The sequence below is a fragment of the Lucilia sericata genome, unplaced genomic scaffold (assembly GCF_015586225.1).
Source record: "Lucilia sericata isolate MDLA Ls3-8-SP2 unplaced genomic scaffold, ASM1558622v1 Contig000293F_arrow, whole genome shotgun sequence".
Classification (NCBI taxonomy): Eukaryota; Metazoa; Arthropoda; class Insecta; order Diptera; family Calliphoridae; genus Lucilia; species Lucilia sericata.
The window spans coordinates 28,124-50,973 of NW_023994318.1; the positions used below are offsets into that span (position 1 = coordinate 28,124).

The following is a 22,850-nucleotide window of genomic DNA, read 5'->3' on the forward strand; positions in this document are numbered from 1 at the left end:
CAAAAATTTTTTTCTCCTAAAAACTCAAAATTCAAATTGCAGCTATCGCTAATATGTGAGAAAAATCGACCTAATTTCTTTTTTATTCCCTTCTTTATTGTCCACATGTGCTTTTTATCTATTGACCATAAATCCCCATGAGATCACCTAAAAATGTTGAAATTTGTTTAACAAAGATTAAAAAAAACGAAATTGGAGAATTGAAACGGCCGTTGAAAAAATCAAACTTTTTTGACCATAGCTGAGAAGTTTTTGTAATCTTATAAGGGCAAAGACTAATATTCGAGTAATTATATATATATATATATATATATATATTTTAAGTAACAAAATGTTTTTGTTAGAATATATTCCAAAAAAAGTAAATTTTGTTGTCACATTTCGAATTCATGTGCTGTGGGACACGTTAATGGCCTGGGGAATTTGCAATAACTTTTAAAGTTTGCAAGCAATGTGTTTTATATCTTTCCGAAATGCATTACGATTCCTTTACAATAAAAATCGATATTTTTCCCTTGTAAATGCACCTGAAAACTTCGGAGCCGTTGCGGCACCTGTTAACGTTATCCTATCAGCCTAATTATACCCTACACCACTATAGTGGGGAGGGTATTATGCGTTTGTGCTGATGTTTGTAACACCCAAAAATATTGGTCCTACACCCACCTTAAAGTATACCAATCGGCTCAGAATCGCTTCCTTAGTCGATTAAGCTATGTCCGTCTGTCCGTCCGTCCGTCCGTCTGTCTGTCTGTCTATCTGTCTGTCTGTCTGTGTGTCCATGTAAACCTTGTGCGCACTCTACAGGTCGCAATTTTTGAGATAATTTGATGAAATTTGGAATATACACTTCTCTTGGTCCAAGGACGAACGCTATTGAAAATGGTTGAAATCGGTCCATTATTTCACCTAGCCCCCATACAACCGGACCCCCCGAATAGGGCTTTTGACCTCATAATTATGTTAAATGATCTACTATCTCTACAAAAATTGGAAAAATTTAGTTTTATATATATTTTAATAATGCTAGTGATTTTCGTAAAGATCGGGCATTATTTGACCCTAGCCCCCATACAAAGTCCACCTCAGAAAATGACTTGAATGTCCACAATTCACTTATAAACACTAGTATCACGATGAAATTTGGCACAAATGAGTTTTATATAAACATAATTCCCAACAACAAATTTTATAGGGATCGGACCAAGTTTTACCCTAGCCACCATATAAGCGGACCTTCCGATTTTGGCCTTTTAGCTCATAACTTTGTCAAATATACTACTATCTCTCCAAAAATCGGCACAACTAAGTTTGATACAATTATAAATAACACTGTCGATTTTTATAATGATCGGGCATTATTTGACTTGAATGTCCACAATTCACTTATAAACACTAATATCACGATGAAATTTGCCACAAATAGATTTTAAATAAACATAAATGTCGACATTAAATTTTATAAGGATCGGACCAATTTTTACCCTAGTCCCCATACAACTGGACCTACCGATTTGGGCCTTTTAGCTCATAACGACGATATATATACTACTATCTTCCCATAAATTGGCACAACTAAGTTTGATATAAATATAAATAACACTGTCATTTTTCGCCATGATCGGAAATAAAAAGTAGCCTATTGCCAGACTTACAGGAATGTGCTGTGAAAATTTAAAGAAAATCGGTTTAGCCGTTTAGTAGTCTATAACGTTCAAACATACAAACATATAAACACACAAACATATAAACAAACACACATTCATTTTTATATATGTATATAGATAATTCCCAATAATACATTTTATAAGGATCGGCTCAATTTCTGCCTTAGCCTCCGATTTCGGCCGTTTATCTTTTAACTGCGTCTAATATACTACTATCTATCCAAAAGTCGGCACAATGTGATGATGTTTGTAACACTCAAAAATATTTGTCCTTATTAAGCTATGTCCGTCTTTGTGACCGAGTAAACCTTGTGTGCACGCAACAGATCGCAATTTTGAATATAATTTGTTAAAATGGTTCACATACTATTCTCTGGATCCACTGACGATGGCTGTTGAAAATGATTGAAATCGGTCTTTCATTTCTCCTAGTCAGCTTACAACCGAACATGAACAGGCATTATTTGGAACCTATATAAGATTAACAGAAATGCTTCATTATTGAAATTAATCACATTTAATATTCGCAATTGGTGTAGGGTATCATATGGTCGGCCTCGCCCGACTATAATTTCTTACTTGTTTTTTGTATGACATAGTTTTACAACCCAAAAAACAATTCTAGAGGGGGGACGGGCAAATTTCGCAACTTCGTTTTTTTGGAGCACTCTAATGTATACATATACATATATTTCTGAGACTTTACAAACCTTATTTGAAAATATTTAAAGAAAATTGGTTTGGGTTGTTACTAAGGAGACGTTTAGGACAGGGCACTTTTCATTGTCGAAATAGAGCGGATATAAACGCCAATGTAAAACCGTTCACAAGTACCCTGGTTAAATCGTTCGGGGCTAGCTGACCTCTATGAGAACGGAGAACTGACCGGGAGAAACACTGGGTAACAAGGAATCCTGAGAAGGTTCTTAGCAAAATTTTTAACCGTCACGCCATAAAAATACCACTATTGGGATGAGTATTGTAAGAGCAATCAAGAGTTTTGAGGCATTTTTACATATGGAAGCGGAGTTGGACGTCTTTAAACATAGAGTGTAATATAAAACCATTACATGTTGTGGTGTATATATGTATGTATGTATATGTGGGGCTCTGAAAACTTTGCTGGATATTTCTCCTATTGAAACATACATAAAACTTTAAGATATGAGGCGGCACTTACAGCCGAACGGATCTTTCTTTCGTCGTTATGGGAGGTTTCAGTAAAAAGTTTTTTGTCCAGATCCAAATATCTTGGGAGCTATACTATTCCAGATATGTATGGCTGGTTTAAAAAATTGTTGGCCTTCAATACCAAACTAATCTTATCGATAGAGATATTTGTGGACAATTCAGCCCTCTAGCTGCTACTGTTCCACAGAATCTAAAATTTTTGAAAATAAACGGCATTTCTAAACAGCTGTTCGATTGGTATATTATTTAAGATGGGTATAACCAAGCAGATTTCAAAGATTTTTCTCCTTTATGAATGTTCAAATTCAAGTCGTTTATTTTTAGATCCAGAAACGAAATTGGAAATTTTCAAATGCCTATAACTCGGAAATTGTAAGAGATAAATAGAATACACAAACGCGTTTTTCAAGATATAGCACTTTCAGAAAATATAGCATTCGGTTGAAGAACAAAAATATGGCATGTGTTTAAAAGAAATAACAATAACATTTTCAAATCGTAAACTCGAATACTCTCCCAGTGGGTTTCATTTCCAAAACTTAAACTGGAAAAATTATTGCCCATTTCAAATTTTATATAAATCGGAGGAGCCCTTTGGAAATGCCCGATTTATATCCAAAAGCTGCATGTATAACTTCTTAAATATGAACAAGATAATTGTTACAAAGATTTTTTTAAATTTTATCATAAATATATTTTCACAAAATATTGGTAGACCTCTTGAACTAGAGATAAACTAAATGTATTTTTATAGACATTTTTAAGAACTATCTACATTTACATATATTATTGCAAAGATTTTGACCCGAGATAACCAACTTATGGATAATAACTTTGGAATTTAAACTCTCATGGATTCAATGTTACTTTCCACAACTGAATAAGGATGAGAGATGACTGATAAGAGTTGCAAACATTGTCTATTCGGACCATTTGATAAAGATCTAGGCAGTTCAAAAATTAAAATGGCTGAGACTTTTTTAATAGTTTTTAGACAGATAACATATTTATTTTTCTGCTATTTTAGGCCCATTCGTGTTTTTATTGTTAGCCAGGGGTATGTTTATTTTTGAATTCACACCACTTTTTATTTTATTGTTGCATGAATTTGATTTCTCTATTAAATAATTTCTTTCGATAAGATTTAAAGCAAATAAGGGAACACCACGTTTCCCACGTTATCATTTGTTAAAACTCGTACGTTCATTTTTACATTCGTACATACATTCATATGTACATGCAATGTGTACTTTATACTGTCGATACACTTTCATACTGATTAGAAATTTTATATAATTTAATAATTAGTAGCATTACATTTTTATATATATGTATGTACCTACATGTGTATATACTATTTATTTATTTTTGATATTATTTAGCTAATTTTAAGTTTTATTTAGGTGACAAGCCAATAATCATCCATAAATGATAATTGGCTTTTCAATTGCCACTTATTTTGCAACAGATTTAACTTATAAATTAACACTTTAAAAGTTGTCATTCAGATTTATCATGTATTTACAAGTATGTATGTATATGTATGCATAATTTTTAATCCAGCAGTTCAGTCGGGCTGTCCCGAAATACCACTTAGAGTTACCCCTAGCCTCCGACTGCCCAGGTTATTAGCTATTTTAACATTTGCTTGTCCTACGAGAAACCATAGATCACCCCATAGATCATGAGCTTAAGTTTGTTTTTTAAGTATCCACTCTCCCTCCTTTAAAAAGAGTATATCCGTGACGAAAGTCGAATAAGAGCCAACCGGGTGGTTAGACGATAGTGGAAATCACTGTCTTTTTCAAAAGCATTGAGTATTCGTCAAACTGCTGGGAAGTATTTTATGACTCACCAGATTTACTGGTAGTCTATGTGCCCCTTGTTCATAATGACAAGCACTTCCTTTAGGATCCAAAAGTAGCATAGAGAGATGGAACTTTAAAGCTTTTTTTATATCAGGGTAAAATGTCCATTTGTAATCGTAGTGTAAATTGACTTCCTGCTAGGACATGTAAATTCTGCAATCAGAAATGATAAGTACTAAAGTCAAAAATTTTATACAGCCTTCCTGTACAATATTTACTAAATATAAAAAGTTTATATATATGTATTTACAACTTATTCTTGCAGATAATTACACCAAAAAATACACCTGTCTAAAATAAATACGTACATACATACATATATTTATATTTAATTAACTGTTTTAATATAATCTTCGTTTATATTATGCTCATTACAATGTTTAATGAATACAGTTTGCCCTTCTTTATCAATATTTTTGAATAAAGTCTTTACAATGTATAAATACATACAAATTTAGAGTTAAAGTATTTTTTATACATTTCTAGGATAAAATCAATTATATTTTCGCAAAATGAAAGTAACCGACATTATTTTCAATTTTCGCTTTTTTTTATAAAAATCGATAATTTAATACTATTAGCATAATCTCCTGCATACACCGGGCCTGTTGTGCGCTTCTTTTCATGAAAAAAAATTTTTTCACTGAATGAATTATTTTTCAGTGTTCAGAAACTCAGTTTCCTGGACGTAATTCCTAAGAATCTTCCAAAAAGTGTTAGTCAGGTATGCTACTTCCGATGATATTTTCGCAAAATGAAAGTAAGCTGTCGTGTGCACCCTGTAGTAGAGCTACTGAATAGAAGAAAAAGAAACTTAAACAGGTGGCAACACAATGAAAAAGGGATTTTTTTTTCTTTTTTTTTGAGAAAGAAGAAGAGGAATAAAAACAAAAACAAATAGCTTTAGAAACAAATTTTATGTAGGCAAACAAATTGCTGAAAATTTGTTGAAGCCATATTGGTAACCGAGGTTTCTCGATGCCAAAAGAAAAAAATGTCGGTCCTTTTTGATTTTTGCTCCAAATAAAGAAGAAGGTGGAGTCGGTGGCCTCATCATAGAAAAAAAAAACTAATAGCATGTTTCTACATAACGTGCATAGTTCTATACGAACGAGTAGTATGCGAACGAGTACGTAATGAAATGAGTTTTTTTTAAACCATTCGTCCCTTTACGTTAAAATTTATGAGATTGTCAAATACAATTTTTCATTTTGTTTAATTTTTGGCATATATAAATAAATTATTAAAAAATAAAATAGTATAATTTATAAATATGTTTGGATCAATTGCCATAAGTCTGGATAGTAAGGATCGGAGATTTTAATGGTTGTTTAGGGGGTGATAGAGTTAGTATGTCTGTGATATTTGGGGTTTGTATAGAGGGCAAGGGATAACATTCTATGTTATTGTTCTGTGTGCATAAAATTTGTCTTTTGGATGTGTTTGATGTTGTTATTTCCCGTTGGTTAGTCGATATATCAAGTACTTTATTTGACGAAGGCACTCCGAAACAAAGTCCACCAGGTGCGGCAGCTGATGTGAGGTGGCATATCTTATCGATATCTAATTCCAAAGCCGTTAAATTATTTAAAGAACATGGGCCACCACCAGTTCCTTTAAGGCCTTTGTTGTTGTCTGCAATTTTCTTTTTCAACCTGCATTTTAAATCTTGCCATATCTAGGAAAGATCTATCATTAATTTATCAATTGATTTAATAACTATATATAATACCTTTTTCCACTCGGATCCATTTCTTTCCGGGGGTCCGTAAGCATTTATTCTATGTGCCACTTTGTCCCATGTTTCCTCCACTGCAGCTCGGCTAGTTCCAAATGTAGGGCTTCCTTTTGCGAGATTAGGAAATTCTTCCATTGAAGCAACTAACTTTTGGAACTGAATTACAGTGGTCTTTTTGACACTGCGAATTTCCAACATTGTTTTCAACTATTACCCCAAATATACATATATTTACCATTTTTTATTATCTGAATCCATGATTATTTCACTATTTAAAAACAAAACTCAATTCAAAATTATTCTAACGAATATTTTTTTCTAATCGTCTGTTTTTGACATACTTTACCTATCGTTTTGAAATATAAAAACCTAAAAAGACAATAACTTTTACGTTTTCACTCAATAAAATATATAGAAACCTAAATCAAATTTTTACACTCATTAGGATGAAATTTTTGAGTGACTCGTTATGTAGAAACATGCTATAAATTTTTGATTTTATTTTTTTTATAAATTAAATAAATTTTATTTAAGAAAAAAAAAGTTAATTAAACTTAAAACTAGACTTAAAGCTAAACTTGAAACTGAATTTTGAATTAAACAAGGGCAAAACAACAAACCTGCAAAGCCACTTCAACACGACTCCATCCAACGAGGGAGAAGCTGCTTTCCAGCACCACCACGCCTGGGGTGCTCTGGTATCATTTTGGTTTTCCGACTAAGTTTAGTGATTTTACCTGAACGACTAGACGGACTTCTGACGATTCCTTTTATTTAAAGATAAAAAATAAAACAAACAAAAAATTATATAATTGAAACAATTTTATAAATAAGGGTTCTTACCTCGTCTTTTATACGTCATTTCCATTCCGTGTGGAAGACTAATTGATGCCCACACGTGCGCGTTGTTAGGATAGAGCTCTAGCCTTTAATAGTAGTCCCATCGCGGTGTTTAATCCATAGGTTTCCCGAAAATTTATAAGTAGTTTCCTATAAAAGAAAAGAGAAAATTAAGTAAAAGGAATTTGGTGGAATAGATTTTGTATATACGTACGTGAATACCTATACATCCGGAACCATACGGACGGACAGGAAAGCCTCATCCGCCATAAACTTCCATCACGATAATTGCCTCCCGTAAACCAGATAGTTGCCGCAGAAAAAGAATTGCCAGATCCGGTTTATCCCCAAGCGAGATTATGAACCTTTGAAACGTAAACATAAATTTGAAAGCATAAATTCTAAATTTAAAATCTAAACCCAAAACTAAATTTAAAGTCTAAATCTAAAACTAAATTTAAATTCTAAATTTTAAACCTAAATCTAAACCTAGAACTAAAACTAAATTTAAATCCAAAATTTAAAGCCTAAATCTAAAACTAAAGTTAAATTTAAATTCTAAATTTAAATCCTAAATCTAAAACTAAAACTAAATCTCAATTTTAAAACCTAAATGTAAAACTTAATCTAAAACTAAATCTAAATTCAAAATATTAAAACTTAAAACTAAATCTAAACTAAATTTTAAATCAAAACCTAGTATTGTTAAATACTGTTTGGAGTAATTTTGTTTCAATAAAACTAAATCATATTATAATGTTTGACTGAAAATTTCGAATTTGTTATCATTTAAAATGATTGGATAAGACTTAGTAAACTCGGCGGTAAGTAGGGAAAGTAAATGTTTGCGGGGAAAGTCTGGGACATCCCCACGATAGGATGTCATGGCGGGATGCAATCCCGAGTGGGAGGGTGATCTCTTGGCATCAACACCAGCCAGGAGGAAATTGTTCGTTAGGTATAGTATGTAGGGAGTTGGAGACACCACTTCGAGCCCCTTGACTTTTATTTATTTTATAGCTGGTATGATTTTTTGTGTTTAGTGTGTTTCGGTACAGATTGCTCGCAATACGCGGGCATACCAGCGCCGCTGGCAATCTGGCCACTTCGTCTTTCCTGTTTGTTTTGTCTTCTGTTTGGTCATCGACCAAACAGATGTTTTAATCAAAACCACACATACACACTACAAAGCGACATGATTTTCAGTTTTCGTTTTTTTTTTTTTTTATAAAAATCGATAATTTAAGACTATTATAATCTCCGGAATAGGTTAGGTTATGTTGATAGGAGGATGTATACTACATCAAATCTGAAGAAATACACCGGGCCTGTTGTACGCTCCTTTTCATGAAAAAAATCACTGAATGAATTATGTTTCAGTATTCAGAAACTCAGTTTTCTGGACGTAATTCCTAAGAATCTTCCAATGAAGGATGTAAGGTTTACATATGGATACCAGGCCACCCGGGAGTAGTCGGCAAGGGCCAGTTTAATAGCTTTAAAGGGAAGGGAGTTCTAGGTAGTTAGCCTGACAAACGCAAAACCATTCGACGCAACAAAAGCTGAACTAAAAATTTGGGTAAGAGAATCCCATATAGGCTCTTGGAATAATGAACCACAAAGATCCTATGGAGGCCCTGATGAGAACAAGACGAGAAATCTCCTCAAAATAAGCAAGTCTGAAGTTAGTATGATGGTACGTATTCTAAGTGGACACAGGATTACGAGCACATCTATACAATATTGACAGCGCGCATTCAGACAAATGTAGAGCATGTGGAGAGGACAGTGAAACTCTGGAGCACTTTCTTTGCCACTGTCAGGCATTCGTCGAAGTTAGATCCAAGTATCTTAAATGTTATTCAGGAAATAACATTCCTGACTAACACTGATTGGAAAATTCTTAGGAATTACGTCCAGGAAACTGAGTTTCTGAACATTAAAAAATAATATACTCAGTGAACTATTTTCTTTTCATGAAAAGGAGCGCACAACAGGCCCGATAGTGGCCTAGGTGTGTTTCTTCCGATTTGATGTACTATACATCCTCCTACGAACCTAATACTATGTTTCCACTGGCTTGAGATCTACTAGATTTGCTTAAACCTCTTCAAGGTGTTTCCACTGAGCTTACTCGTTTTTGATATTCGAATTTTCGAACAAATCCCGTCATTTTATTTTGATATAACGACAGTAATGTTAATTTCTTTCAAATCTAAACATTAAAAACACAAAATTACAGTTGTAAAAGTATAAATTTGTTTAGTAAATGCCACTAATTTTAAAATTATAATTTTTTTTGTTTTTATTTTATAACCTAACCTAACTATCTATAAGGGTCGAAAAATTATATTTCGGAAATTACAAACGGAATGACAAACTTTTATATGCCCTTCTCCTTCCCCCCCGACATGTTACCTTTAAAATTTTCGGCTAAACGACTGATGCTCGGTGGAATCTATAATTCGAGATAAGGTCGGTGCTATTGCTGAAGTCAATAGATACCCAACAGAAGTGAGGAGAGGATGAACTTAGCGTTGGAAATGAGTTGGTGTTTAGTGTAAGGGTTATTTGATGGATTCGTGTTGCGGTCTTCCGAATAACGTCTCTAGTTGCTGTTGCCGACTAAACAGATTCCGTAACACCAAGAAATATTCATCTGAGACCCAAGAAAGTATATATATTCCGGGACCTTATCAAATTCTGAGTCGATTTAGCTATGTCCGTCTGTCTGCCTAAAACACGCTCACGTTAAAACTAAGCAAAAGAAATAAACTAAATTCACCGAAAATATTCAGTATCCTAAGCAGTTTGGTGTTGAAAATCAGCAAAATCGGTTCACAACGTTAAAAGTTATGAGTAAAAATTTCAGACTGCCTCGAAAAAATTACCGGTTTTTTCGTAATTCTTAAGTCGTTTTCTCAGAAAATACAAAGATAATTCGATGAATTTTGTCACACATTATTTTTTTCACCCAGGGATCAATTATGTTGAAAATCAAAATAATGGATCCAAAATTTCCCATAACCCCCATACAAAGGTATATATTCCCGGAAATTAGTTTATCATTAATAACCTCCTAAAATATATCGATATCAACACAAAAGATCCACTTTCAAAAATCGCCTAAACGCAAGTATTTCATTGATAAATAAAGCTATTGTGATAAAATTCGAGTTGAATATGTTTTGTGTGCATACAAATTATTTTACCAAATTTTTTACGGATCGGTCCATTATTGGTTATAGCTCATATATTAGCACATATTTCATTGTTAAATAAAAGATAGCTTTATTCGACACAAATATGTTTTGTCAAAATATGAAACAGTCTACGAAATTTTTTCCAGATAGGGTCATAATTGGTCATATCTCCCATATAAGGTCCACTTCGGAAATCACTTAAACGCATATATTTCATTGAATTCTAAAGCTATAGGGATAAAATTCGACTTAAATATGTTTTGTGTACATATAAATTATTCGACCAAATTTTATACGGATCTGTCCATTATTGTTCAAGTCCCACTTCCGAAAACCACTTAAAGGCATATATTTAAATTAAGTTATCTTTATAAAATTCAACACAAATATGTTTGTCTTTATATAAGTTATGATAGGCTCCCATATCAGGTCTACTTAAGAAAATCTCTTAAACACATATATATCTTTGAATAATAAAGCTATCGGGACAAGTACGACAATGAAATATGTTTTGTGAGCATATAAACATTCTACCAAATTTTTTCCGGATCGGTCCATATTTGGTAATAGCTCCTATATAAGGTCCACTTCAAAAAATCACTTAAACGCACATATTTCATTATCAAATAAAGATATCTTGATAAAATTCTACGAAATTTTTCCTGATAGGCCCGTAATTGGTCATAGCTCCTATATAAAGTCCACTTCCGAAAATCACTTAAAATTCGACAAGATTTTTTTTTTTTTTTGATATTCATTATCGGTCCGTAATTGGTCACAAATCCCATATAAGGACCATTTCCGAAAATTACTTAAATGCACATTGACAATCAAAGTTATCGGGATAAAATTCTACTTAAATGTGTATTTTGTGTATATAAATCATTCTACGTAATATTTTTCCGGATCGGACAATAAGTTGTCTTAGCCCCCATATAAGGTTTACTCTGCAAATCACTTAATACCACGTAATTCGTTATTAAATGATTATATCCGGATAAAATTCGACATGAGTATGTTCTTTGTATAGATAAATCATTCTATAAAAATGTTTTCGAACTGGCCTATTAATATAAATTTTTCTGGACCTAATCAAAATTAGTTCAACATATGCATAAATGTTGGTAGCTTGCTGGTGGAGGGTATTTAAGATTCGACATAGCCGAATGTAGCACGCTTACTTGTTCTTACATTTTTGTGAGATAAAAAATTTTATATTTGGGCTTTTGTATTAAATGTTTCTATTGCCATAATTAATGTTAATATTATTTAAGTCAAATTAGTTGTATTCTATAATACTACAATTTCACTTCTGAATAACTTCCTAAAAAAGAGCTTTAAAATTACTTCTTTTCAGAAGTAGTGAATTTGGAACCTAATAAAAAGGACATCCCTCCTATGACAAGCCTGTGTTAAAATCAAAACTTTCTAAAAAGTGGTATCACAAAAAGCGATGCCTAATACATACATACGTACATACATACATACATACATACATACAGACAGACAGACATACAGACAGACAGAAATACATACAGACAGACAGACAGACAGAACAGACAGACACAGACAGACAGCAGACATACAGACAGACAGACAGACAGACAGACATACAGACAGACTACAGACAGACAGACAGACAGACAGACAGACACAGACATACGACAGACATACAGACAGACAGACAAAGACAGACAGACAGACAGACAGACATAAAGACAGACAGAGACAGACAGACAGACAGACAGACATACAGACAGACAGAAGACAGACAGACAGACAGACAGACAGACATACAGACATAAGACACAGACATACATACATACATACAGACAGACATACAGACAGACAGACAGACAGACATACAGACAGACATACAGACATACAGACAGACAGACATACATACATACAGACATACATACATACAGACAGACATACACATACATACAATAACATACATACAGACATACATACAGACATACATACATACATACAACATACATACATACATACATACATACATACATACATACATACATACATACATACATACATACATACATACATACATACATATGATTCTAGAATGCTTACACAATTATCATTTCTGGAGAAATTTTGAGGATTAACTATTATAATAGTTAATAGTTAATTCAATTTATATTTATTATTATAATTTGAAACTTTACACAATTTTCATACATATACATATTTACATATTTACAATTCACTGTATACGGGGGAATCTTCTAGGGAAAATCCACTATCACAATTAACAGCTACACTTACTATTTAATTATTTATTACTACTTTTCTTTTTAACTAACATTTTTAATTGTGTTAGATAAAATTTCCCATAAATTATAACTTGTTTATGTGATTTTTTGGAGAATGCAAATGCTATTGCTAAGTAGTACTTCAATACTTTTCCATATCCTAAAGATATTCTTAATTTTAAAATAACGGAGACGTTAAAGCAACTAAATACCAGTAGTTCACTTAAGGTCAAAAATGGATTTATTTTCTTAATTGTTATATCGCGTAAAAAACGTACTATAACCACATCTCGATTCAAGAGCAGACCAGTTAACATAAAATATTATACTATAGGTGACATTACAAAATATTTAGTTGCAAATATACATATAAATGTATATAAGGCAATTAATTTTGTATGGAATAGTCTTTTAGAGTGCAGGGTACCATATGGTGGGTCATGTTCGGATTTATTTTCTTACTTTTTATATCCATTATCAAAAAACGCTACGAAATATTCAATTCAACAACTTTTTAAATAATTTTCACTAATGACAGTGTGCTGATTCCATATATAGAAATAAAAAAGTAATACCACCTACCAATTATCCACATTTTTATATTTTCTTTCTGCTGACTGTACACTTGTGTCCCAAATATAAAATTCTGTAATTTTACAGTCTCACATATTAGCGGAACTTGCTATTTGAAGTTTGAGGATTTCGGAGAAAACAATTTTTTGTTAAAATTTTTGAAAAACAGGCTTTATTCTTTACTGTTATCCATTTCATATAAAACTTTTTCAGAATATACAATTTAAGATAATAGGAAACATAGATCTAAAGTTTTAGTAAAATCGAATAATGTTAGCCCATAAACTGTGAAGGTCAAACTCAAGCTATGCAATATTGGAAAATTTTCTTGAATAATATTTTGTTTAAATGAAACTCAGTATAAATATACATATAATGAAGGCCCGTATTTATGATGACATCGTAAAAATCGAAATTAACCCTTAATCGTATATATAAAAAATCAGATATCAGATTTGGGATTCGGAGATTAAAATCTGTCGGATTGGTTTCAAAAGTTTGTACATTTTGTTGGCCTATGTTATCATTTAAAAATCCAATTATTTCTATTAATTTAATCCATTTTATTAATAATTAGAAATTTGTAACCGCTTATGGCATAGATGCTAGGTCATTGAAAATTGTTTAATATAAAAATTATTTCTTAAGATTAGCATATTTATTGAGATTATCATATAATACGTCTAATTAAATTGACATTTTTAAAATAACGTGCTGAAAAAGCGAAATCTGTACTGAGTAATACACCGTTAATCAAATAAATACACATACTAAAATTATAAATATTATTGTATTTTTGTACTCACACTTACTTGTATAGTAGCTGTTAGTTAATCGGACTAAGTAATCAAGAAGGTTTTTTTCACTAAAATCGATCAGTTGTTATAGAGCGACCGACGGGTAATGAACTCTCAGTTTAAACAAGAAAATATTAATCAGGCATTAAATAAATAGAAAAAAATACAAATAACTTACTACCGATACATGTCGCAATATGCAGTTTTATTCTAAATGTCCATAAATTAAAAGTTAAATTTAAATCTTTAAAAACCGGTCACAAATATTGCAATCTATAAAATTCGTACATTAACATGGAGTCCACTATAAAAAGTATTTCAGCTACTGTCGATTTGAGTACGCCAGAACATAACGCTGATAAAGATGAATTTACGCTGGACTCTATACTCATACGTATTGGACAATTTGGAAAATTTCAATTGTTCATTTTTATTCTCATTTGCATACCCATGATGTTTAATGCAATATTTTCAGTGACTTATGTTTTCACAGCCAGTACAGTGACTTATAGGTAAAATAATAAATACATTCTCTAAAATGTGTCACCTTCTATATAAAGACAAATCGGCTGAACAGAAAAACTTCTTATTAGATGTAACATTACAGAATGCGATACAGCTAACAGCCGTTACGATGAACACTGGACATTATTTTCAATACCCAATAAAACTAATAGTTTGGATCAATGTAAACGCTACGCGAGCAGATTACCAGAAAACATCACAACTGGAATACCTAAAGTCTACGGAATTAATGAACAAGGTGCTATTTATTATGACGACGGTGCTATTTATGGTGATACATGTAAGGCTGATAATTTTGATCAAAATCAAATCGAAATATGTAGCAGCGATAATTTAATTTTTCGCGATAATGAAGTCACAATTTCAAATGACGTGAGTATATTCATCGTACGAGGCTTTAATCAGCCAAAGTCTACTGTTTGTCTGTCAAATGTGTGTTAATTTTTTTTTCAGTTTTGTTGATAAACATCTTTAGTTTTTTTGTTTCATTCAACGAATTTATTTATACAAGTACAATTTAATTGATAAAAATAATTTGACAACTACAAAAATATGTACAATCTAATTTGTACAATATAAGGTGAACAAAAAATACACATTTCCGATCGTCTGTTTAAGTCAATTAGTGTGTCAATTGATTTGTTTAATTTGTTAAAATGTGATTAAAATTTTATTAACTCATGCAAATACCTAAAGCGATAATTTACGACCGGTAAAATTCACATATGAATATGTTTATACATTAGTGTGGCCCCAAAATTTTTGTTTTGATATTGACATTTGTTGAGCTGGAACAAAGTATAAAAGGTCTTTTTTGAGGAAGAAACCGTGTCATATGAAAGGTCTTTGAATGTTGCCTTCCATATTAAATCAAAGATTTACTATTAATAATTACAAAATTATTAAAAAAATTTTAATTTTTCGGAAAATTGTTGGTTTTTAAAATATTTACTTTTTATTGTATTTCTTTTTATCAACAATATTTTAAATTCATAAAAAGTTTTGAAAATACAAAAATAACAAACCCAGAGTATACTTTTCTAAAGGATTGAGATGCGCCGAATTTTACTCCATCACATCTGGGATTCGAGATATCGTGTCCTGAAGTTTGAAAAAAAAACAAATTTTTGGCCTTATTTGAAACGTTATATGTATCAGCGCCAAATCTAATGTATATGTTGTTTGCCATTTGAAAATCCATTCAGAATCAGTGCGCCTCAATCCTTTAAAAAGTATAACTTGGTCTCAGGGTTTCGACTTTTTTAAAATTTTGTCGGCCTGTAATATATGTACATTGTACATATATGGAAAGTGAGTGAAATAAAATAAAACAAGTTAGAGTGCTATATTCGGATATGTCGAATCTTAAATACCCCCCACCTGTAAGCTTCTCGAAACCCATCTAAATAATTTCAGAGTTTTAATAAATTTTATCTTAAATGTGAGCTTTGACCAATTATGAGGAATTTTAGTCCGGTATCTTTATCTATCAATGAAATTGAAAGTAGATCTTATATGGGAGCTATGACCAATTATGGGTCGATCAGGAAAATATTTCTCAGGGTAGTTTATATCTACTTTAAACAGATTCATTACGAAATTTGTACCGATATCTTAATTCAGTAATGAAATTATATGGTAGCTATGACCAATTAAAGACCGATCCGGAAAAAATTTGGTAGATAATACCAATAATAATAGAATATATAACATGGTTTTCGGAAGTGGACCTTATATGGGATCTGTGACCAAATATGTACCGATCTCAAAAAGTTTCGATAAGCCCATTTTCGAAAATATGTACCTTTGTATGGGGCTATGGGAAATTTTGGACCGATTGTTTTGAGTTTGAAAATAATTAATCCCTGGGCAAAATGAATAACGTGTGATAGAATTCATTGAATAATCTTCGGATGTTTCTGAAAAAACTACTTGAGAATTAGGAAAAAAAAAATTATTTTTTTCGAGGTAGTCTGAAATTGTGAACCGATTTTGCTGATTTTCAATACCAAACTGCTCAGCCCAATAATGAATATTTTCGGGGAACTTGGACCACCATTGAAAATGTTAAATACATCACTTATAAATTAAGGTGACGATATACTATTATTTTATAACCCTATTTTACTTCTTTCTAGTTTGACATTTTTTGTTCGGATGAATGGAAACTGTCATTAGTCGGTACGCTAAACAACATTGGACAATTTGTTGGCATTCCCCTTGGAGGCTTCATTTCAGACAGGTAAATTGTTCTTTATTCTTCATTATGTTTCATTAAAATCGGCTGAAAACTTAACACCGCGATCATAAAAAATAAAAAATTTCCGATTTTATTTTATTTCGAATTTAAAAAAAAAATTAATAAATTTTTATATAAAATTTTTGTTTTCTATTATCTCGAATATAATATTCTGAAAAGGATTTATTAAAAAATGTATATTAAGGTCCATTATTATAACTTGACAATAACTAAAGGTGGGATTTTATAATGCAGATAACTCGTTTCTAGTTATTATAATTGTACTTTAGTTAAAGGATATAGATAGGTATTAAAATTTAAAATATAATTTTAATAGTGGTAAAATTTTAAATCAGAGATTTTATATACATATTATGATCCTTCAATAAAAACAATAAATAATAATAAAATAACTTTTAGATATGGACGTGTTACTGCACTTGCCTTAGGCGGATTCGTTGCGGCCATTTTAGGAATAATTCGCTCGTTTGCAACATCGTATACATTTTTCGTGATATTCGAATTTTTGGATAGCATGGCTTCAAGTCCCCTATATTCAATATGCTTTATTGTGGGAATAGAACTAGTAGGACCTAAGAGACGTGTTATTGCATGCAGTTTAATTACGATTTTTTATGCCATTGGAGAAATGTTATTGGCCCTGGTAGCAAAGTACTATCCAAACTGGAGAATATTGTTGCGCATCATGTATGTACCAGCCTTATCATTAGTCGTATACTTTTGGATATTGCCAGAGAGTGTCAGGTGGCTTCTAAGTCAAAGTAGAGAGGATGAAGCTAAGAACATTTTAAAACGAGCGGCAAAAGTTAATAAGCGTAAACTGTCGGATCACTCATTGGACAAGTTGGTTTTAGCAAATCGTGAAAAACTTCAAATTGTTTCGGAGGGGAAATTTCCAATAAAACAAGCTTTCTCGAAACTATTTTGGCGCATAACAAATTGTTCTTTTTGTTGGATTGTAAATGTTTTGGTGTACTATGGACTGAGCTTAAATGCGGTTCTATTAGATGGAAATAAGTACAACAATTTCATTTATATAGCCATGGTAGAAATTCCAGGATTTTTGTTACCGCTGCTAATTATGGATCGATTTGGCAGAAGATACTCCCTGTTTGGATGCATGTTCATTAGTGGATTGTGCTGTTTGGCAACAATATTTATGCCGCCTGGTAAATTGAAATTTAAAAAAGTTCATTTAATATGATAATTAATCGAATTAATTTACAGACTCTCACAATTTACAATTATCTTTGTTTTTGATCGGCAAATTAACAATTACGGCCAGTTTTCAAGTTTTATACTTCTTCACCTCAGAAATATTCCCCACAAATCTACGCAATAGCTTATTGTCATTTTGTTCCATGATGGGAAGATTTGGTTCAATGTTGGCGCCGCAAACTCCCCTTCTTGTAAGCCCTATTTATTTTTTAATTTGTCGTTTTTATATCATTATTTCTAACTTTTCATACCAGGCAAAATACTATGAAAATGCGCCGGCAATATTATTTGCTGCAACAGCTATCATTAGTGCTTTCTTAACATTGCTGTTCCCAGAAACGACGAATTTAATTCTTCCAACAACAATGAAGGAGGCAGATAACATAGGATCTTCAAAGGAGAAAAAGTCTTCTAATAATGCCACTAGTATTTCATAGTAGTAGAAAATTAAATTTTTTAATTATAAATATAGTTTTAATACCACTTATAGAATATTCTTAGTAAAATATACTCTTACACGTATGGTCCTACATAATCACAATCGATAATAATAAATTTCATTTATGTAAAATCGTAATTTCCCACGCAATGTTTTCTGAAAATACATATGGTAAATTCCATAAAAAGGTAAACTACGACTGTCTAACCTTTACCAGTGCCTCAGGTGGGAATCGAACAGCGTGACCTCCGGTCTGCCAAACTAGAACAGTAACCACTAACCTACCGGAGGCCACAAAAGGAAATTTCCGTCCATTATTACACCTACACCTGGATCTGAAAATATTACTTTAAAGCCCATAATTATGTTAATTATAATACTATCCCTTCAAAAATATCCAAATTTAATAATTTATATAAGCATAAATCTAACGATTTGCATAATTATTTTACCCTTAGTCCCGACACTTACAGCGTCGGAGAATATTAAAGCAGGAACTTTTACTTGTTTGCCGAGACGAACATTCTCAAAACCACAACACAAACAATAAGTAAATGAACTAAACTTTAAATTGTACGGTATCAGTTTCACAAACATTCTCGATTTAATTTTTCACTAATTTGAATCCTTTCTTTTTATATCAAACCCATTGAAATTTTATACATATATGGATTTTTTTCATGAAATCAAATTTAAATCATGAAATTTTAAGTAAATTTTTATCTATAATTTGTATTAAAACTCAAAATTTTAACGTGAAAAATGTACTGATTGTCTTTATTATTACGACTATCTATATATCTTACGAAACATAATGGGCAAAGACTTTAATTACTTTAATTCTTGAAGTATTTAGTGTAATAATCTTCGTAGAAAGTGTAATCGAAGGAACCGTAGTTCTTGTAGTCGTGTTCCATGTAGGTTTCAAAGGTATCATGGTGGAAAATCTTGACATCCTTGAAGAACATGTTGGGAACGAAGAATTCGTATTCATCGATGACACGATCGAATGGATAGTAGAAAGGCTTGTTGTCAACGTAACGAGCACCAGAACCGATACCACAAGAGTATGTGTTGTCAAAAGTGGAGAATTGTTCGTGATTAGCCTCGTAGGGAGTGACCATGAAGAACATTTGCATGGGCATACCCTTTTCCCAACCACGGGGTAATATGAGACGATCGGGGAAGCCACAGTGAGGTTCACTGATGTCTAATGGGAATTCATATTTACCATCGAATGCCATCATTACATAGTGATACAATTCAGTGTAGGTAGTACGGTCCTTGGTTGTCCAGTAGAAGTCATTGGAGCTACGCTTGAAGAAGTTCTTGCCGGCAGTTAACTCATAAACAAAGTTATCAAGTTCGAAGAAGTTTTCACGGTTTTCAGTCAAAGATATGACGCGTCCGAATTCATCGTATTTAGGACCAATGAAGGTACGAATTACAGCCTTTTGTGCCTTGTCGGATTCAATTGTGAATTCAAAGTTGAATGGTTTGTGGTTCAAACGCATTTGACGAGCCATGAGGGACTTGTCCCACACAAATTTACCATCAACAAAGTGCATCTTGTCATTCAACAAATTGGTAACATCAAAGTCTACTAAATCGAAGTAGGTGACCAAGTCAGTAACATGGACATCCTTAATGTGAACACCAGGGAACATGAGTTGTTCCTTAGTGTAAGGTTCGAGGTAGTATTTGAAGTGGAAGAAGGCGTCGGCGATCTTGCTGTGGAACATGTAGAACATGGGATCACGCAACATGGTTTCGAAGTTAAGGAGAACATTGGGGTAGACCTCGTAGTCATGGTAATCAACTTCACTGAAGTACATGTGAGAGAGCATGTACCAGTAGCTGAAGAAGTATTTGTCGAAAGTATCGATGTTGCCTTGCAACAAGTTTCCAAGGTATTCAATTGATTCGGGTTTACGCAAGTCAACAATAGTACCATCGACCATCTTATAATAACCTAAATCAATGACTTCGTAGATGCGCTTGAACATACCGTAAACTTTGTTGAACATATCAAAGTTAGCGTAGGTTTGAACTTCCCAGTAGTTCTTACGGTAGCTGAAACCAACACCGTTGTAGTTAATCAATTGTGGGTCGTAGCCGTATTCGATTTCGTGGAACCAGAAGAATTCGGGAATTTCACCGAAGCCATGGGACAAACGTTCCATATAGTAGCGAGAAATCAATTGTTGGACATTGTACATCCAGTATTCGCCACGACGGTCTTTGTTCAAACCGAAAGTCTTGCCGTCTAAGAAGAAGGCGTAGTCCATGTTCAAATAGTACCAGTAAGCGTTCCAACCCAAATCTTCAGTGAAGTAGGAAAGGCTGGACTCTTCGTTGTAAAATTCAATATCACGAGTATAATCGACGGGCATGTACCACATCTTGAGGTCTTGCAACATCAAGTTCCACTTAGGGTCTTGGTTGAATTCGTAGATGTTTTCACGGAGCATATATTTTTCTTCAGCATACCAGTGTTGGCCAAGACCCATCAATTTCCACCATTGCCACATCTTCCAGTCCTTCATGTATACATAGTCACCGTGGTTGAAATATTTGTGGTTCTTGTAGTATACATCATACAATTCCTTTTCGTACATAATGTACTTGCTCCAAACATCGTAGTCGAACTTTTCAGCTTCGTATACGAATTTACTGTTGAAGAAGTATTGTGGGAAAATTTCGTAGATGGATGGCAAAATCAAACCATGGAAGTCATCGCGATGAATGACAGCCAAAGTAAGAGCATAAACAAACATGCCTTCGTTAACATGCATACGGGCCCAGCATACATTATGGAGGAAAGTTTCCCAATCCTTGGCATAGTAGAAGAAGTTGAAGAGACCCCAAGCTTGTTTGTGGTGAGTCTTGACAAGAGCGCCAAAGAATTCACCTTTGGGCAAAAGAGCTCCCATCTTATAGGATTCCCAGAATTTCTCCATATGGAAGTCATAGTGCTAAAAACAGATAAAAAATTTATGTTTTTTACATTACTATATACATAATATGAATAGACTTACAGTATAGTAGGACTTGTCAACAATAAATTTATCACCGAGTTTAATGTATTCCTCAAACATTAATGGGTCCTCAACACGGTAAACAATTTCGAACAAGAACTTCTGTTTCTCCAAAAAATCCTTGTCGGCGACTTTGACTTCATGGGTACTGTGGAAGCTCGTCGCAGCCACTAAGCCTATGCAGGCCAATAATGCTATGGTTAATTTCATTTTGAAAACTGCTCCGGATTAGACACGTTATTCCAATACCTAAAGACTGTTGAGCATTGCATTTCACGCACCTGTTTAAATACAATTCTATTATCTTCAATTCCAGATGCAGTTGAATATTTTAATCAACTTTTGACCCAATATAAGAAGATACATATACATAAATGAATGTATGTACAATACAAGAATACCACATACATATGTATGTATGTATACTACATAAGCAAGTTAGAAACATGATAAGCTTTTCTCACTGTCCCTATTTATTTTACGTACTAGTGTTTATTATTTGATTTTTTACTGTTGATACATTTTATTATTTCTATGTTTTCGCAAGTTAAATTTATTATTTTTATAATTAAACATATATAATAAATATGTATGTATAATAACAATTCACCTTGATATGTTGTTTTATTCTATTTCTACCTGTTCCATCATAATAAATAATAGGTCTGCGCTCGTATTACACAAAAGTCTTAAGAGATTTCTAGAACATTTTCTAAAGAACCTGTAAAATGTTTCACTTAAGGACATAAAATATATTTTTTCGAGCTTTTATTTACTTGTTTTCTTTGTTAGATGGTATTTAAAATAAAAAATAAAATAAACAATAATATTATTGACAAAACAAATAAAAAAATACTATTTACTTAAAAAATTTACTTTTTCTTCTTCCGAATTGATTATTTTATTGTTTTTCTTAATTGTGTTTTCTCACTTATAACTTAGGTTTAACAACATTCACTTAACCTAAGATAATAAGTAACGTGACTGATTACTGAAAAAGACAAAATATAGGTTAAACTAGGTTTAAACAAAGAACATAGATTATCTTTATCAGATAAACCCGTCCTAAATGTAATATATTTTTAAATTATTGTAATCAGTTTAGGAGTTATGATGTTAATAATGTTAACTTGTGGGTTAATAATTTCCCATCGGTGGTGATAGAGGATATATATAACTTTGTCATTCCGTGTGTAACACCAAGAAATATTCATCTG

The 22,850-nt window shown here is 32.3% G+C and overlaps 3 protein-coding genes and 1 long non-coding RNA gene across 4 annotated transcripts; 1 reads left to right on the plus strand and 3 right to left on the minus strand.

Annotated features, from left to right (window-relative positions):
• Positions 1-6,008: 6,008 nt before the first annotated feature.
• Positions 6,009-6,820, minus strand: LOC119603324. The gene is made up of 3 exons (XM_037955329.1): positions 6,700-6,820; positions 6,459-6,645; positions 6,009-6,404 (listed from the first exon to the last, which is right to left on the minus strand). The coding sequence occupies exons 1-3, from the start codon at positions 6,720-6,722 to the stop codon at positions 6,009-6,011; spliced, it is 606 nt and encodes a 201-aa protein (XP_037811257.1). The 5' UTR covers positions 6,723-6,820.
• A 268-nt stretch (positions 6,821-7,088) lies between these two features.
• LOC119603330 lies at positions 7,089-7,663 on the minus strand. The gene is made up of 3 exons (XR_005231403.1): positions 7,519-7,663; positions 7,308-7,454; positions 7,089-7,231 (listed from the first exon to the last, which is right to left on the minus strand). It is a non-coding gene; the product is annotated as an uncharacterized LOC119603330 (long non-coding RNA).
• A 6,571-nt stretch (positions 7,664-14,234) lies between these two features.
• LOC119603329 (solute carrier family 22 member 3) lies at positions 14,235-18,733 on the plus strand. Its single transcript, XM_037955335.1, has 6 exons — positions 14,235-14,665; positions 14,747-15,050; positions 16,817-16,920; positions 17,338-18,107; positions 18,166-18,347; positions 18,411-18,733. Exons 1-6 carry the CDS (start codon positions 14,448-14,450, stop codon positions 18,591-18,593), a joined length of 1,761 nt encoding a protein of 586 aa, XP_037811263.1. The 5' UTR covers positions 14,235-14,447; the 3' UTR covers positions 18,594-18,733.
• Positions 18,734-19,343: 610 nt separating this feature from the next.
• On the minus strand, positions 19,344-21,902 carry LOC119603328 (larval serum protein 1 beta chain-like). Its single transcript, XM_037955334.1, has 2 exons — positions 21,634-21,902; positions 19,344-21,570 (listed from the first exon to the last, which is right to left on the minus strand). Exons 1-2 carry the CDS (start codon positions 21,841-21,843, stop codon positions 19,432-19,434), a joined length of 2,349 nt encoding a protein of 782 aa, XP_037811262.1. The 5' UTR covers positions 21,844-21,902; the 3' UTR covers positions 19,344-19,431.
• Positions 21,903-22,850: the final 948 nt, after the last annotated feature.